This window comes from Xiphophorus couchianus, chromosome 24 (assembly GCF_001444195.1).
Source record: "Xiphophorus couchianus chromosome 24, X_couchianus-1.0, whole genome shotgun sequence".
NCBI classification, from domain to species: domain Eukaryota; kingdom Metazoa; phylum Chordata; class Actinopteri; order Cyprinodontiformes; family Poeciliidae; genus Xiphophorus; species Xiphophorus couchianus.
Genome location: NC_040251.1, coordinates 6,641,148 through 6,658,883, shown reverse-complemented (window position 1 = coordinate 6,658,883; position 17,736 = coordinate 6,641,148). Strand labels below are relative to the sequence as shown.

Sequence of the window (17,736 nt, the reverse complement as noted above, 5' to 3'; positions counted from 1 at the left end):
TCGGTTCAGAACCAACAGCTGATCTGTGAGGATCAGACACATCACAACTGGTACGTTTCATTTTTTCAGTATTTAATTTTTTTATTAGCACAGGAATCCTGCGGCGCTTCACCGTTGGGAGGCCAGATGCATTCTGGGTATGACAGGTGCAGAACTAACCTTTAATCTGTTTCCATGTCAGATATCAGACATCCATGCAGGCTGGAGAGGAGGAGGAGGAGGAGGAAGAGTTTAATTAGAGAAGTTAAAGTGATGAACACAAACAGACGGAAAGAAGCGCCGACATGATCGCCCAGCTCACGTTGTTCTGCTTCTTCTCCCTCTGTGAGTACATTTAGTTTATTATGGTTCTGTGCCTTTAAGAGAAAAATGTTTCCTGAATCCTGAAAGGGAATAAAATAATAATTGGACTTAATTAAACAGCAAGTAAAGTTAAAAGACGTTATAAAGGTTCTTACTTAAAGTAAAGCTACTTTAACAAGTTTACATTTCAAAGTACTTAAAAATATTGCATGAATTTGTTATGAATGTTTTAAAGTTCCATAAACAACAGCAGAATAGTTGAGAATCAAAGAACATTTTAGTGAGTTAAAAAGAGGAACCTGGAAAATGTTCAAGAAACGTTTGTGAAAAGTTTCTGGATCTGTTTCCACGTCTTTCCTGAAGCTTCTCACCAATATTTAATATGTAAAAAATATCATCTTTAATCTTACAGAGCCCACACTTTAACCACAAATCCATCAGTAAGTTTGAGGTCCATGTAATTTTTTATGATGTTAATTATTGAAGAGCTGCAGCAGCAGAGGAAACGTTCAGGTCTGATAACTGGTAGGAAAATAAACCATAAAGAGATTATATTCATGTTTCAGTTCAGATTCAGTCCTCTGGTAAATTATAAGGTCTAAACTGACTTTCACAATCAGACAAAACCATCACAGAATCAGTGAAAACATTAAACACAACATTAAGAATCAACACAAGTTCAGAATAAAACGTGACATTTAGAGGAAGGACTTAAAGACAGCAGCATGTAATGTGTTAGAGGGCAGAAAAAACTGAAGTAGCTGCAGCAAAAATAGCTCAACAATTCAGGAAGTTCAGCAGAAGATTCTTGATTTACAGATTCACCAGTAAACAGAGGCTGAAGGGAGCATGCAGCACTTAGCAGCATCTTTGATTTCCCATGTTGCATTAATTCTGTTCTATAATGTTAAACTGCAGTGAAGCAGTTAAACATGATCTAATAAATGTTCCTCTGAGCTCGTTGTGGTTTTTGTTCTGTATTTTCTTCATCTGAAGCTTCCTGCTGGTTGATTCTCCTGCAGGTCTGCAGGGTGCAGACAGCTGCTACCATGAGGACGTCATGTCTTAGTTCAGAGCAGCCGGAGAAAACTTCTCCTTTTTATGCCTTCATCACCTCCCTGAAACCTGGAAGATCTTCTGCAGGGATGACTGTGAGGGAGAAAACGTCCTGATCAAAACGCAGGCAGACTCAGCTCAACGCGGTCGATTCAGCTCAGAGTATCGATCCAGTCAGATACTGGTTGTTTCCATCTCTCCCCTGACCAAGTCTGACTCTGGAACGTACCGCTGCGGGACCGGCGCCTCGGTGTCTGCAGCTTCATTCACAGAGTTTGAACTCAGAGTCACAGACGGTGAGTTCCTGCTGAAGCTTCAGATGTTTGAGAGCAGAAATGTGACGCCTGATCGTTGCTGTAAACCCACAGCGGTGCTGGATAGACGCAGCGGGCCGCAGCAGAAGCGAGTGTCTGCAGAACCCGGCAGCTCCGTCACCGTGGCCTGTTGGTTTGCTCTCTCTGGTGGGACGAAGTATTTCTGCAGAGGAGACTGTGGAGGAAACGCTCTGGTCCAGACGGCAGGAGAATCCGCTCACAGCGGCAGGTACAGCATCCAGCATGAAAGGAAATTATCTGCTGAGGGAGTTCTGCTGGTCACCATCACTGAGCTGACCCAGTCCGACTCCGGGCGGTACCGCTGTCAGCAGGACGGACCCAACACTGCATTCACAGACTTTGACATCACCGTCACACCGGGTGAGTTTCTATCTCAGTCAGATAATAAAGTGTTCCTTTAAGTCCATTTCAATCCTCCAACAATCGTCCTCAGAGTTTGGGCTGCTGGTACCAGGTCCAGAAAACGTTCCTACTTCATTCTGGGCTTCTCAAATATACAATAGAGAATAGTTTTCTGTAATTCATATCATTTTTCTCAGAATGTAGATTCATCACAATGCAGCTCCAACAATTTGAAAGAATAAAGCATGAATATAATGATGCAGTCCAGTACGAATGTGTTCCAACCAGCCAGTAATCAATAAAACATCCATCATCTTCTGTCCACCTTTGTCCCTAACGGGTCGGGAGAGGTGCTGGTGCCGATCTCCAAAACAAAACATTATTTTAAGAAATGAGTTAAGTCCTTCATGGCTGGAGTTACAGCACCGATACATGAGATTACCTTAATGCTTTGTGGAGTTGGATTCCAAAAATCCTCTGTGGTCAGGTGGGATGGAGAATTTCCAACCCGATTTTCCTTTTTTCAGCCGTTCAGCCATCAACCTCCAGACCAGAAACCACTCAGACGTCTGCTTCCCCTCATCAACCTGCACAAATTCAGGTTCCACTCAGCCACCGTGAGTCCGAGTTACACTTTTCTCTTCAGAAAGTTTCACTAAACCAGAGCAGCTTTCGTCCTCAGAGCTGCTGTCCTGCTACTTCTAAATGCATCCCTTCTTCCAAACACCAGAAACAAAAATCTGAATTCCCTCATCAGCATCACTCAGCCTGGTAACTTATTATCTGATTATAAGAATTAAAGTCAGAGTTCATATAAACAGGGATGAATGATGTAACAGGACATGAGAGCAGGTCCTGTTGAACCTGTAGTTTGTGGTCAGTACCACCGTCCGCCAGCAGGTGTCAGTGTGAACAGCTTGTTGACCCTCTGCAGATGTTCCTGTGGTCGTTGGTGTGACTCTGGCTGCCATGATGGTTCTGATCCCAGCAACTCTGCTGGTTTCCTGCATGAGAAGATCTCTGAGAGGTGAGACACCAACAAACACCAGCTGTGATGTCACGTCTCCATGGCAACCGGGATAAAGCTGAAACTGGTAGAGGAGAGCTTTAGTAAAACTTACAGGCTCACTAGAGATGACAAATGTAGTTTGAGATATAAATATTCATCTGTCCATATTCTGAGTTCTGTTTATGAGACGGAAAGCTCATGGTTGGCCTGTTTTGCTTTTTGCATTTTGGACATAAGTTTGTGGTGAATTTTGTATCCTAAAGAAAAATATCTAAAACTTCAGAAATCTCACTAGTGAGATATTAACAAACACGGAGAAACTTTTATTGTAGCAGAAAGATTTTCACTGTTCAAGATGCAACATGAACTGACTAAAACATTATTGCAGCAGAAGGTAAAACTTATCTGTTAGGAATGCAAACATCTTGTGAGGTAATGCAAAATAAAAGAAATGTCCCCGATGTCCACCAGGGGGCTCCACACACACCGAGGCTCTGTGAGGCTTTTTACAGCAGAGGTCATGGGAATCATAAAGGGACTCAGGAATAATATGGAAATGTTTTATTGGGAATAAAATGTGAACATTATGAAGTTGTGGAATCTCCTTTGATTCTAAACCATCTGGGATTTTAAAGTTTTATTTCTGTCAGATTTTGGGGCCATCAGTCTGTACTTTATTTATTATGGACTAATCAGTAATTGTTAATCAATGGGTTTTATTTCTTTTTTTGTTGCACAGGTTTGAGGACCAGAGGAGGCCTGGATGGTTCAGTCACTGAGGTGAATTTACTTCAGAATTATACGACCCACATTTCTAAATAATGAAACTAACGGGCCTGTGACTCTTCATGCTGCATTTAACTGCTGAACGTTTGCTTCCATCTTTTTCTAGACTCTGACCCATGAGAGCTGCGATCCAGAGGATCCCACCTACCAGAGCCTCCACCCGTCCAGCCGGGACCAGAACCAGATCTACTCAGAACTCACTCGACCCAAATGAGAAGCTGGACCTCAGCAGCTTGCTCACTGATACTGAAATATAAAGCGCTGAAAGACAAAGTAACATTTAAAATGTTTGAAGAAGTTAATTGATCATTCAAATGAATCAATGTTTTCTGAAATTAAATCAGGATTTTCTGCTTTTAGGTTAAACTGTTTATTTCAGCACTTTAACTCATTTATTCTACCTGAGACCCAATCAACCAGAACTTTGACCATATGCAACTTATACAATGCTGTTTTATGTATTTGTATTTTTTTAAACAATATCTGCAGCTTTAAAGCAAAAATAAATATTCTGTTACCATGTTTGGTACTCCATTATTAACTTTTCAGTTTTCTCTGTTCTTTTTATCCTGGGTTTTGGTTTTTCTCCAGATGCTGATTCTCTGAAACAGAAATGATCCCACAGAGGCTCAGGAGTAACTTTCTGTTCATTCTGGGTCTCTGGAAAATGAGACTTTCTTTAGGTTTCCTGAAGGTTTTTTCTGATGTGTATCCATGGAAACCAGCTGCCAGTGTTTCTGCACACTGCAGCAGGAACCAGCAGCACCAGTCACACAGATGTGGTTCATGTCTCAGAAGCCACTTCTTTAAAATATTTCCATGTAAGAGAAGTGGGGGGTGAAACCAGAACCATAGCAAAAAATAATAAATAAAAACAATCACTAAATAACCTGAAGCTAAAATAGAAATATGATTTATTGGGAACATTTCACCAACAAAGCAACAGGAAATCAAAGCAAGTAGTTTCACACAAAGATAAAATGTAAAATCTATAAAAATATTGTACAGTGTTTCATCAGCAGTGCTGTTCAGACTTCATGCTTTTACTCCAGTCTAAAGAAATGTGCAGTGGAGGTTATAAAGTCTGACAGCAGCTGGGAGGAAGGATCTGTGATAACGGCTCTTTGAGCATTTAGGATGCAGCAGTTTGTCACTGGAACAGACAGACGGGTCCAGTCCACCACCTGGACTGGGTTCAGAGGGCATCCAGCACTGGTTCCAGTATGTTACAATGGTTTCTTTAGGTTATACTGGTTCATTTTAACTCCTTTTCATTTGACTGGAGAGTTTCTGTGGTCAGTGTTGGTGCAGCGTCAGAGGGAAACGAGCAGCGAACGCCCCGAGGGGAGGAGAGCGGAGGAGTGACGGGTTTGATGACCAGCTGGGAGACGCAGCAGCAGGAAACCATCATGATGGCCCGTCTGTCTTCGCTCTGCCTCGTCTTCCTCTGTGAGTAAATCACCTTTAGCTGTTTATTTACATTATTTAAAGGTTTTCCTCTCACAACGTTTTACTGATTACTGTAAAATGTCACCAATGGAAAAGTAATCAAGCCTCAGGATGTGGTAAAACCCGACAAGGAGCTGGTTCCTGCTGTGGACCGGACTCCTCCACAGCTGCTCCTCTGTGATCAACATGGACCGGATCCCTGGGATCCCAGGGATCTCTGGGATGATTTTGCGTCGTCGCTGCAGATGATGTGGTTCTGCTGTAAAACAATCCTCAGCCTCACCGGACAGACGGGTCTCGGTTCTGAATCAGAAAAATAACTGAAGCTGTGCACAGACTCTGGATTGCTCCGCTTTGGGTCCAAAGATAATAAATTCTGTTTTATTTCTGTTCAGAAGGTTATGGAACATTCATGCACTGAACTGTTCTGAGTTGGTTCTACTGACGGGTCCAATACCAGGAAACAAACAACAGAAGAAATGACAGGCGCCGGAGGCTGCAGCCATTTTGTTAGATGAGAAAAACATTAAGGTAGAAAAACAACATTAAGGTAGAAAAACAACATTAAAGTAGAAGGGAAAAAGCTTTGCACATGAAAAACAACATGTTCCTGACAAAGATCTAACGCTTAATAATAATAATAATAATAATAATAATAATGACCAGGAAACATTTCAGGTTGAACTTCAGAATGCTGCATTTGATCTTGTTAGTGATCGTGTTTGAAACTCGGATCTCCTGCCGGGTCTCTCTCTTCCTGTCAGATACCAGGCAGGAGGAGCTTCTCAGACGCTTCATTGTGTTGAACTCCACATCTTGGTGGTGAAATAAATGCTCTTGCCATGGTGACGGTTAAATTCCCATCTGAGACTCTAGAGCAGGAGTTTTACCTCCAACACCAAACTCCACTTTCTCCAGTTTGAGCAAATTAAAGCGAGTCATGAAATGAGGTTTGTGAGTAAACGGCAGTTCAGACTGATTTCAGTTGCCTCCTCAGGTTAACCTGCTCACCCAGAACAACAACAACCTGCACTAACACATCAGCTAATGCATTATTTTCTGCAGCCCTGCAGGTCAGATGCAGCTCTACTGTTGAAACTTTGTCACATTATGGAGTTTCTGGAGGAAACACAACTTTTTCATGCATCTTTCTCTCATCTGGAAGAATAAAGTTCTTCTGCAGGGAAACCTGTGAAGGAGAAAACCTCCTGATCAGAACGAGTGACGGCGCAGCTCAGATCGGACGATACAGAACCGAATATGTTAGAGAAGCTTCCAGAACATTCTCGGTTCTGTCTGTGAGTATCTCAGAGCTGACCAGGTCCGACGCCGGTCGGTACCGATGTGGTCTGGGCGACTCTTCATCATCAGCTTCATTCCAGGACTTCAGGCTGGTTGTTGTAGACGGTGAGTCTCTGATGTGGAAACATTTAACTGTAAATCTTTAGGAAACTGATGATTGTTTGAACAGACCTGCTGGATGGAAACAAACATCATCACATCCATAGAGACGCTGGCAGCTCACTGACAGTCGCCTGTTCCTTTGGCTCCTCTGGCCTAGTCAAATCCTTGTGCAGAGGGGAATGTGGAGATAAAGACCTTCTTGTTGAAACTGATGGAGTCGGTGCTAATAAAGGCAGATACAGCATTAAATATGATGGAGAAACATCAGGAGCAGTTCTGCTGGTGACCGTCACACAGCTGACCCAGTCTGACTCCGGACGGTACCGATGTGTGATGGACAGAACTTCAGATCTGTACAGAGACTTCAGCCTCACCGTCACTGATGGTGAGTCTTTACTACATTAGATTCTCTGTTTCATTAAAATAACTTTATCAATCACTCAAACTGTTTTAATTTTTCTATTCATAAATAAGTGATTTAAACTCAAACAAGATCAATAATATTCACAGTTTTTTAGTAGTTCAGTGAGTCAGCAGGAAGTTTTCTCTCTTGTTCCACTTTTCCCAGCAGCCGACCCGTCCGGTCCCACGCCGACGACTCAGAGCTTCAGCTCAAGTAAATTTATAAACCAAAATATTATAAAATCAATAACATGTCAGTTCAGGGTTAGAAAACAGAGACACGTCCTTCCTCATAAAACTGTAAAAATCTCCATCATAATATTTCTATTCAAATATATTTTTGACTGATTCAGAAAGCCAGAATTTAATTTATGTAGAAGAATAAAACCAGAACCAGGTTCTGATGGTTCTGGGTTCTGTTAATGTTCATCCTGTTATTCAGTGAGTATTAGCGGGTCCTGAGCATGCTCAGTGTGACCAACTCGTTGACCCTCTGCAGACGTTCCTGTGGTCGTTGGTGTGACTCTGGCTGCCATGGTGGTTCTGATCCCAGCAGCTCTACTGGTTTCCTGCAGGAGAAGATCTCTGAGAGGTGAGACACCAACAAACACCAGAATATTCTGAAAAACTGAAATATTTACCAAGTTATCAGGTCAAAACACTGTTTCAGAACATCAAACCAATTTAAATATTAGTCAAAGACAACAATATTAAAAACAAAATGCTGTTTAAGGTCTTTGACTAGGCTACTGCAGCGTCTTCATGTAGTTTCCCTTCAGCCGTCCAGAGATGGACCTGCTGGTGTTTTGGGTCGTTGTTCTGGTTGGTTTCAGCTTGAGGTCACCGACAGATGGCCCGATTTTCTCCTTCAGTGTTCATGATTTCATTTATCACAGAACGACTTCCTGAAGCAGCGAAACAGCCCAGACCACCACACTGCCACCACCGTGCTTTACTGTGGCTATGGAGCGCTTTTTCTGAGTGGAACCAGCAGAACCAGCCGACTGAAACTCTGGCAGGGCAGGAAGTGAAAACGGTTCAACGTCAGAGGAGAGCAGATCAGCAGGAATCCTCCAGTCCTCTGGTTCCTAGTTTATTCTGCTGGGATCCGAGGTCAAAAGGTCAGAGCAGGACTGGAGAACATCTGGACTGGAGAACTTCTGGACTGGACCTTTTCATCACTGGCAGAAGCAGAACCGGACCTGACTGAGTCGGACCTCCTGATTATGATCTTTGAGCTTCAACATGTTGAAATGAAAAACTCCGGAAGAATTACAACCTTTTAGAAAAAGTATTTCTTTTCATGTTTAGTCATTTTATAAGAACAAATGTCTTTCCAAACTGGACTTTAGCATCACTTCCTTTAATGGTCCATAAAGAACTGAATGGTTTTGGTTTTGGCGTACATGATCAGCCCAGTGCCAGGACTTCACTACTCATTAAAAATAAAAGATAAAACGGCCAAACATCAGACCAGCCCACTGGGAAATGTCCCGATCCGCCCAATTATCCTCTGATTGAATTGATTATTTATGTTTCTATAATGTGATCAAATGAGAGAAATAATTTTCTTTCAGAGCTCATACCATGATGGGCTCTGATCTACGTGTGCTATCTGAGAAACAAAATCTATTTCTTCCTAAACAGACGGATCTGGATGTTTAAGTTCTGCAGATTTATCTGAACCAATCACAGAGCTTCTCTGTTTTTAATGCATCAGATTAAAATGATTCTTGACTTGATAACTTTCAGCCTCATAACAGAAACTGTGATTTGTTTTGCAGAGAGCAGAGGAAGTTCATCTGGATCAAACTCTGAGGTAATTTAATAAATATAATAATCATAAAGTGGTTTGGTGTTTGCTTCATTTGCTCACATATTCAGTCATCTCTTTATGCTGCTGGGTTTCCATGGTTACCACAGTGTATGTTTGTCTTCCTTTCAGCGAACCACATCCACTCTGAAAGGTTTCTACCAGAACCTCAGCCCGGCCACCAGGGACCAGAACCAGATCTACTGCTCTCTGGAGAACCCAAATAAAATCCTGATTTCTGTTTCTGAGCCTCAGGAATGAAAAGATTTTCACCTGAAATCTGAAGAAAACTGAAAATGAACAATAAAGTTTTGCATAAAGCAACTTAAAGCCAAATCATTTTAGATTTAGAGCTGCAGTTTAAGACAATCCAGTGTGGGATTGTACTTGAACGCACCGTTGTTGGACTGGCCTGAGCCATCAGAACCGCTCTGTGGTCTCATGATTGGGTTTGGACCGGGCTGGAGGCTGCAGAACGCCGGAGCTGCACTTTGCTCTGTTTTTCTCCGTAATGTTTTCACTCGACTTGAAATCATTTCAGATAAATAATGAGACGCTTTGTGAATCAAATCTTTGCATATCTGAAGAACTTTGGTCCAGTTTCAATGTTGGACCAGGAGAACCTTTGATCTGCATCTGGACAAATTTTAAAATAGTTCATTTGTTTGCCGAACCAAAATGGTTCCACCAAGCATTTTCAGTACCGGTACTCGGACGGAGCCGCAATCAGATTGAATTCTGCATCTATTTGCTGACAGAAGAACTTTACACTGGAATTAGTTTAGTTTAACTAAAGTTACATAAAAACATATTTTGTTTCTTTGCTTGATGTCAGTGAGAAAAACGATCCAAACATTTTTTCATTTAGTTTTTTGTTTCACTGTCAGGTTCGTTCATCCCGGTATGGGAGTGTGTGTGTTCATGGTTCCGTGTGTGTCGCTCTGCATGGCTAAAAACTTTTCTAAGAAACTTAAGATATATGCTGAATAAATGACAAAAATGTAATGTGATCATTTCTTTTTGCATAAGTGCATTTATTTCTATTTTTTATAATTTAGTCCAATAATGAGCATTTTAACTCAAAGGTTTTGGACAAATGAACAAAATCAGGCCTGCAGACTTTAGAGCCTAATCTTCACCAAACTGAGCATGAATACTTCATAACTACTGTTGAGCACGGCGGTGGAGGAATGATGATTAATGCTTTGATTTGTAACCAGAGGACCAGTTAACTCCTCTGCACACAAAGCTACATCAGTGTAGCTGCTGCCTATCATTTGGTGAGAGGAGGGGAACGCCACAGGGCAACAAAGAGGGCTGACCTCTGACCCCGAGTCTCCGCTCTGCAGCGAAGCTTTCTTTCTGCCTGATGAGTTCTGTGTTCCAGGATTCTTTGACCTGTTTCTGGGTCATGCAGCCACTCAGAGAAACACTCGGCTGCAGAAACCAGTAAAGTCACAGAAAAGTGATTCATGTCTCAGAAACGATTGACCACAGAAAATAGTTACTGATCGAATCAGTGAGACACTGAACTCTATAATATAATGAAATATAAAATAATGAAACATAAATGATGCAAAGATCTTTACAGCAGAAACATGTCAGCTTCAACATTTGACTGGAGAGTTTCTGTGGTCAGTGTTACTGGTTTCTACAGATTATACTGGTTTTTTTTAGGTTATACTGGTTCATTTTAACTCCTTTTCATTTGACTGGAGAGTTTCTGTGGTCAGTGTTGGTGCAGCGTCAGAGGGAAACGAGCAGCGAACGCCCCGAGGGGAGGAGAGCGGAGGAGTGACGGGTTTGATGACCAGCTGGGAGACGCAGCAGCAGGAAACCATCATGATGGCCCGTCTGTCTTCGCTCTGCCTCGTCTTCCTCTGTGAGTAAATCACCTTTAGCTGTTTATTTACATTATTTAAAGGTTTTCCTCTCAGCTGTTAACTGGTAATTTAAACACATGACTGTAAAATGTTGTTAATGGATAAAGTATTCAAACTTTGGAACAACCCAAACATCTGGCAAAATAAAAAAAAAAGAAATACAAAAATAATTTTCAACATGGAACAATAAAATTATAAATCATTTAGTGAACATTTAAAGGAGCAGAGGATGGGAGTCGAACTCAGGACGGCCTCCGTATGGGGGCGGCCGCTCTGACCTCTGAACTATACGCCCAGAGAGAACACATCTGATGGAAAAGATTTAATCCCTTTAAAGCTTCAGTTCAGTGTAATTATCTGATTCTTGAATTCTTTAATATCATTAATTCAAATCTATTATTCAGACAAAATTTAAGCGTAAACATGTAAACACAGAACTTCCTTAAACGTAAAACCCCAAAGTTATTCTCAAAACCCTTTTCTTGACTTTCAGAAGTAGATATAATAATCTCACTTCCTGTCAGTAAATATAATGTTGATTTATCTGCAAATTTGAACATTTGGAGTAAAATTTATGTTTAGAATGATCCAAAATGCTCACCTTAATTTATACAAAACTAAATCCTTCACAGAGCTCACTGAAGAAAGGAAGTTTCTCACTTAGCAAATCTAACTGATGATTATCTACATGTTCTCTGTCTGCCTGTCTGCCTGTCTGTCTGTCTGCTGTTGGGTGAAAGTATTTGCAGGTCAGAGTTTTAACTGTTCGACTTTCACCTGTAGCTTCTTGCTGACATCATAAAATGATGAAACATAAAATCATAAAATAGAAACGAAACAGATGCCAGACCTTTAACATAAAGGATTTATCTAAAATGTGCTCAGTACCGCGGTGTGGCCACTGGGTGTCACTGTGGTGATAGACTCTGACCTGAACCTTCAGAGTCACATAAAGACAGTTATGAAGTCGGCCTTCTGTCACCTGAAGAACATTTTCAAACTGCACAGATGCTGCAGTTGGTCCTCCATCTTGTTTCTGTAGATTTCATGTCAGATCTTCTTTCTCAGCTCCTCCTTGTTTTCTTGTTAACAGTTCTCTTCTTCTTCTTCTTCTTCTTCTGCATCAGTAGGATTTTTTTTACTTCCTCAGGCTAACCTGCTCAGCCAGAACAACAGCAACCTGCACTAATGCATTATTTTCTGCAGCTCTGCAGGTCGAAGACATCAGAACATTTGAAGTTCTGAGACAATATGGAGTTTCTGGGGAAGACATCTTGATTTCATGTGTCTCTTTCTCATCTGGAGCCTGGAAGTTCTTCTGCAGGGAAACCTGTGAAGGAGAAAACCTCCTGATCAGAACCAGTGACGACGCAGCTCAGATCGGACGATACAGAACCGAATATGTTAGAGAAGCTTCCAGAACATTCTCGGTTCTGTATGTGAGTATCTCAGAGCTGACCAGGTCCGACGCCGGTCGGTACCGATGTGGTCTGGGCGACTCTTCATCATCAACTTCATTCCTGGACTTCAGGCTGGTTGTTGTAGACGGTGAGTCTCTGAGAAAGATGTGAAAACATTTAAATCAAAATCTTAAGTGAAAAACTAACTGATGATTATTGATTGATGATTATTGATGGTTATTTGATCAGATCTGCTGGGTGGAAGCAAAGTTCCTCACCTCCATACAGAAGCTGGCAGCTCAGTGACAGTCGCCTGTTCCTTTGGAGACTCTGGAAGAAACCGACTGTTCTGCAGAGGAGAATGTGGAAAAGATGAAGTTCTGGTTCAGACTGATGGAGTCAGAGCTGACAGAGGCAGATACAGCATTGAATATGAAAAGAGACGACAATCAGCAGTTCTGTTGGTGACCATCACACAGCTGACCCAGTCTGACTCCGGACGGTACCGATGTAAAATGGACAGAATGATTCGCTCAGATCTACACAGAGACTTTTACATCACCGTCACTGATGGTGAGTTTTACTGAATTAAACTTCTATATTTTAGAAACGTTGTAGTTTCAAAAACCTTTGAGTTTATCAGAGACGTTTTCTTTTCTCGCCTCTAAGTTCTTTAACATTCTTTGTCGGAAATATGAAAAATATATTTGAGGTATTTTCAGGTATTTGTGGTAATTTTCCAGTTTAATATTTTTACCTCTGTAATATTTTTAGTTGTTCTTTTTTTTACATGATTTATTGTAGATAAATCATGTTTTGGTCTTTTTGCTCATGATTTATGGACCTTATTCCCTTTTTTCCAGCAGTCGGCCCGTCCAGCTCCACACCAACAACAACTATCCCGTCCAGCTCCAGTTCAGGTTTTAAAGTCTCTAATTGATCAGAATTGATCAGGCTGATTTCATCATGAATGCGTCACTTTCTTTCTTTTACTTCCTGTTTTGTTCTTGTTGTCTTTATTACTTTGTCTGTTTTATTGTATTTATTTATCTTATTGTTCATATTTTGCTTTATGGACAGCAGTTCTGTCACTTTGGGTGTGTGGCGTCCTCTATAAATAACGATTGATTGATTGATTGATTGATTGATTGATTGATTGATGTTTCTTTTCTCCTTCCAGCGGTTGGCCCGTCCAGCTCCACACCAGCAGTATCATCACAGACTTTAAGCTCCATTTCTGCTCATGTCTTCAGTCAGTTTTAAAGTCTCATGTTTTAATAGTTTTTTATTTTGGTTTCTTTTTCATTTTATATTTTTTCATCTGTTTCATTGCCGTTGTTTTTGTCTTTACGTTAGTGACCTGCACAGCATTTCTGTCACTGTGTGTGTAGAAGTTCCTCTATAAATAAAGATTGATTGACTGATATCTGACCTTATTTACTTTTTCACAGCAAACAACCCAACCAGCTCCACAGCAACAACTCAGAGATTCAACTCCAGTTCAAGAAATTTCACACATGAAGGATCTTTTAAAATCAGCAACGACTCGGCTCAGATTCAGGATAACAAAGAAAAATCTTTCCTCTGTGAGTCATCTGGAAAAATCTTCATAATAATGTTTCTGTTTGTATATTCTCCGTGGTTTTGTTCATAACCTGCAGCCAGAACTTAATTTCTATAGAAGAAGAAAAACCAGAATCAGGTTCTGATGGTTCTGGGTTCTGTTTATGTGCATCCTGTTATTCAGTGAGTATTAGCAGGTCCTGAGCATGCTCAGTGTGACCGGCTTGTTGACCCTCTGCAGACGTTCCTGTGGTGGTTGGTGTGACTCTGGCTGCCATGGTGGTTCTGATCCCAGCAGCTCTGCTGGTTTCCTGCAGGAGAAGATCTCTGAGAGGTGAGACACCAACAAACACCAGCAGTCAGGAAAGAGACTAAATATTCTGAAAAACTGAAATATTTACCTAAAAACAGAACGTAGTTGATGAAAAAAATGTTTTGTATCATGAAGCTTAGATATGAAAAGGATGTGGAGGAAGTGGAGAATCTTTCAGTTGGACCAGATTAGCAGTTGGAACCTGCTGGTTCTCTGGCTCCACCTGGTGGTGAGGTGGAGTCATGAGTTCACTGGAGAACATCTGGACACGAAGTCTTCAGACTCATCCTCAGTGCCTCGGTGCTATTTATGTAGAAGAAACAAGGCAGGTGGTTCATATTCAAATCGAGGCTCACAATAAGTGGTGCTTTAACAACGCCACCAAAAAATAAAGGAACTCCAAATGACGCCATATTTGTTCTTGGTGAAACTGCAGAGCATCAGGTGCATCATTGTTATGTCACCATGGAAATCTAGTTTTGGTTATGAAAAACTATAATTCATTAATTAGAGCAATTATTGAGAAATGGTAAAATGGTAAATGGACTGAACTTATATGGCGCTTTTCCAGTCATTTTTGACCACTCAAAGCGCTTTACACTAGAGTCACATTCACCCAGTCGCACTCACAAACACACACACATTTATACACCGATACGCAGATCGGTAGGCAATTTGGGGTTAAGTGCCTTGCCCAGAGGCACATCGACATGTGGCAGGAGGAAGCTGGAATCGAACCTACAACCTTCTGATCGCAAGATGACTACTCTACCATAGAGCCACAGTCGCCCACGAAAACTAGTAATTTAGACCAAAATTTCCAAATCGGGGAACAAGCTGGTTATGAAGACAATAGTCAAATAGTTCAATTTTGATTATTGTCTGTAGATACCTGTCTGATGAGGTTTTAAAATAACAGATGAAGTGGTGAGTTCTCTAAATGAAAACATATTACACATGTATGGAATAAATAATATCGATAGAAATGTTGGGGAACCTGAAGGTCCAAAGTTCCTTCTACATAATTCTGAATAAAACCAGCACCAAGATTTATTTCTTTTGGTCAAATATAACCAAGGCAACCTGCTTCCTCCATCACATGGTATCTGATATAAGAGGAAAAATGCTGACAACTATAAATGATCACCCAACAACTGAAAATATTCATTTTCCACTCGGTGCTGTAAGTGATCGGTGTTGGATGTTTAAGAAGACTGATCTGGATGAACCAATCACAGAGCTGCACTGTTTTAAACTAATCAGATTAAAGTGATTATTGACTTGATGGTTTTATATAATTTCAAAAACACTAAAGACGTTCAGCTTCATAAACAATAACTGTAAATTGTTTAACAGATGCAGAGAACGAAGGAGGTGCAGCTGGATCAAACGCTGCAGTAAGTTTTTTTGTTTTCCTGTTTGCATCATTTCCTCAGATTCTTCTTTTATTTCAGTGTTTTAACGTTTTTAATCTCTTTATGAAACTGAGTGTAATAACAGTGAATGTTTCTATGACTCCTTTTAGAAATCCATTTATGAAAACTCCACTTTTGAGAACCCCATCTACCAGGACCTCAGTTATGTCACCAAAGAAGAGAATCATATCTATTGTACCATAGAAAAAGACAAATAAGATCCTGGAATCTGGTTCTGATCCAAGGAATAATGTTTGTTTTGCTTAAATCAGAATAAAACCGAATTAGAAAAATTTATTCTTGCATCATAGATAAAGAGTTTGACATGTAGCTTCATGTTATTGAATAGTTGTTGCTAAAGCTGTGGACCAGGTCTCTGAATTGAGGATCCAAGTCTCATAAAATGGACACAGACTTGGTCTAGTCAGTTACAATCAAACTCCGAACCTGTTTGGTACCACAAGGCTCGATTCTGGGCCCCCTCTTCACTCAGGTTCTAATAAAAAATAAGACCATAACTATGCAGATGGTACACAGCTCTACATTATGATGTCACCAGGTGACTCCGAGCCATCCAATCACTGAACAGATTATTAGAACAGATAAATGTGTGGATGTACCAAAACTTTCTGAACAAAAACAAAACTGAAGTTATTATCTGTGGACCTAAAGAGGAACAATCTAGAGTTATAGATCTAGAGTCAACACAGCTTCAGTTATTACAGCTGGAAACTAGAGGTCATGCTGACCTCTGACCTCTGCCCTGAACATTCAGAGCCACATAAAGACAGTTACAAAGTTGGCCTTCTGTCACCTGAAGGACGTTTCCAGAGGAGTAATGTTGTAAAATTCAGTTTGATTTAAAGCAGAACTCACAAAATACTCAAAGAGGATCCGTCACAGGAATCAGGTAAAATATCCATACACCATTTAATTTGATAAAAAATAAATAAATATCCAACCACTCAATATGAAATTAGTTGATTTTTAGCAACAATAATTTATTCAAAAAACCACAATACTAAGAAATAATAATAATTCTTCTGATAAATAGATCAGTAACCAAAAATCCCTCAAAAATAATGATAGGTTAAATTTAATCACTCAGTTTATGTCAGCCAAAAAACCTAAATAATTAAATGTCCAAAAATTCCTGTTCTTTTTGAATGAGATGAAAAGTCCCACATCCTCACAAAACAAAACAAAGTCCTGGAAGCATTTCCCATTTTACTCCAAAGACCCAATCCAAAATGAAAAGTCCAAAAAGATGAGAAAAAGAGTGGTACCACCAAAAATCCCCAAAAAGAAAAATAAAGTCCAGAGCGTCTGGGTGCCGTCCTCTCGCACCGGGCAGCGTTTCCTGGGTCCAAGCTCCGATCCGGTTTCTAAACGAACGATCTGCGGCGCTGGGCGAACGTTGGTCGCTGTTTTACGTCTTTTCTTTGGTTTTTTACTTGTTTTAAACATTTGATCAAGTCAAATCTCCTGCTGCACAGATCTGCCGACAAACACGGAACTTTTGATTCATTCATTTCATCCACACCTAAAACCAGCTTGATGCCCAACATCAGTTTTAAACAGTGGAATAATTTAAACAATGGAATAACAGCAACTTTCTACTAAACAGTTTGATACATTTTCTCTGTAATGAATTTATTCAGAAAAAACAAACATGGTGGTTATGTTACAACGTCATCCATGTGTTTATCACTGAGCTCCTTTAAATCAGTTATTAATCCCACCTGCTTACAGATGAATTTATTAGTAATAAATGGAACATTGATCAATATATTAGTTTGATGATGATATTTGTATTTTTTTTTCTTGTTTGTTTCATAGTTAGTTACTGTATTATGTTTTATGAGGTAAAGCATTTTGAACTTCCTGTTTTATACAAATAAACTTGACTTTCCTGGTTTCAGCTGCCTCTGTCTGACCTTTGACCCTGCTCCCTGCAGAGCAGCAGTTAAGCTAACAGTTCTGTTAGGTTGATCTGTCTTTACAAACTGTCCTCAGGTGTGAGTGTGAGCAGTTCAGCCTCCCCACATCCTTCATTCAGACAGCATGCAATGACTTTTCATACCCAGCAGATGTCGCTAACGTGACTCATATGAGCTCATAGTGAACATGTTCAGGTGAAGAAGACATTAATCCTCCTTGATGCTTCACCTCCCACCAGAAGCAGAAACTCTCGGTGATGTTTGGTGAAATGTTCAGCAGAAAGATTCTGATTTACTCAGTCAGGCGACAAACAACATGCAGG

The 17,736-nt window shown here is 40.5% G+C and overlaps 2 protein-coding genes and 1 long non-coding RNA gene across 13 annotated transcripts in view; all 3 read left to right on the top strand.

The window, feature by feature from the left end:
* Positions 1-284: 284 nt before the first annotated feature.
* On the top strand, positions 285-4,368 carry LOC114141187 (uncharacterized). Its single transcript, XM_028011668.1, has 8 exons — positions 285-324; positions 1,300-1,325; positions 1,373-1,655; positions 1,728-2,054; positions 2,564-2,653; positions 2,971-3,063; positions 3,785-3,825; positions 3,938-4,368. Exons 1-8 carry the CDS (start codon positions 285-287, stop codon positions 4,043-4,045), a joined length of 1,008 nt encoding a protein of 335 aa, XP_027867469.1. The 3' UTR covers positions 4,046-4,368.
* A 303-nt stretch (positions 4,369-4,671) lies between these two features.
* Positions 4,672-17,736, top strand: part of LOC114140983 (polymeric immunoglobulin receptor-like) — a 64,851-nt gene continuing 51,786 nt past the window's right edge. Inside the window, exons 1-9 of one of the 11 annotated variants that reach the window (XM_028011354.1) lie at positions 4,687-5,280; positions 6,346-6,687; positions 12,432-12,755; positions 13,046-13,102; positions 13,363-13,434; positions 13,634-13,768; positions 13,987-14,079; positions 15,415-15,455; positions 15,584-15,767. In XM_028011354.1, the coding sequence (XP_027867155.1) occupies positions 5,205-5,280; positions 6,346-6,687; positions 12,432-12,755; positions 13,046-13,102; positions 13,363-13,434; positions 13,634-13,768; positions 13,987-14,079; positions 15,415-15,455; positions 15,584-15,691 (1,248 nt within the window). In that variant the 5' untranslated portion in view covers positions 4,687-5,204 and the 3' untranslated portion in view covers positions 15,692-15,767. Of the gene's footprint in view, positions 5,281-6,345; positions 6,688-6,751; positions 7,070-7,252; positions 7,301-7,585; positions 7,679-8,870; positions 8,906-9,031; positions 10,782-11,988; positions 12,331-12,431; positions 12,756-13,045; positions 13,103-13,362; positions 13,435-13,633; positions 13,769-13,986; positions 14,080-15,414; positions 15,456-15,583; positions 15,768-17,736 lie in introns of those variants that run through there. The other 10 variants (XM_028011356.1, XM_028011353.1, XM_028011362.1 and 7 more) reach the window with 10 other exon arrangements.
* On the top strand, positions 16,251-16,479 carry LOC114140989 (uncharacterized). Its single transcript, XR_003594739.1, has 2 exons — positions 16,251-16,296; positions 16,328-16,479. It is a non-coding gene; the product is annotated as an uncharacterized LOC114140989 (long non-coding RNA).

Bases quoted from the DNA above. Each gene is read 5' to 3' on its own strand.
- LOC114141187 (XM_028011668.1), top strand. From the start codon at position 285: ATGATCGCCCAGCTCACGTTGTTCTGCTTCTTCTCCCTCT. The intron at 1,656-1,727 runs GTGAGTTCCTGC...GTAAACCCACAG, and splicing joins TGAACTCAGAGTCACAGACG to CGGTGCTGGATAGACGCAGC. The intron at 3,064-3,784 runs GTGAGACACCAA...TTTGTTGCACAG, and splicing joins CATGAGAAGATCTCTGAGAG to GTTTGAGGACCAGAGGAGGC.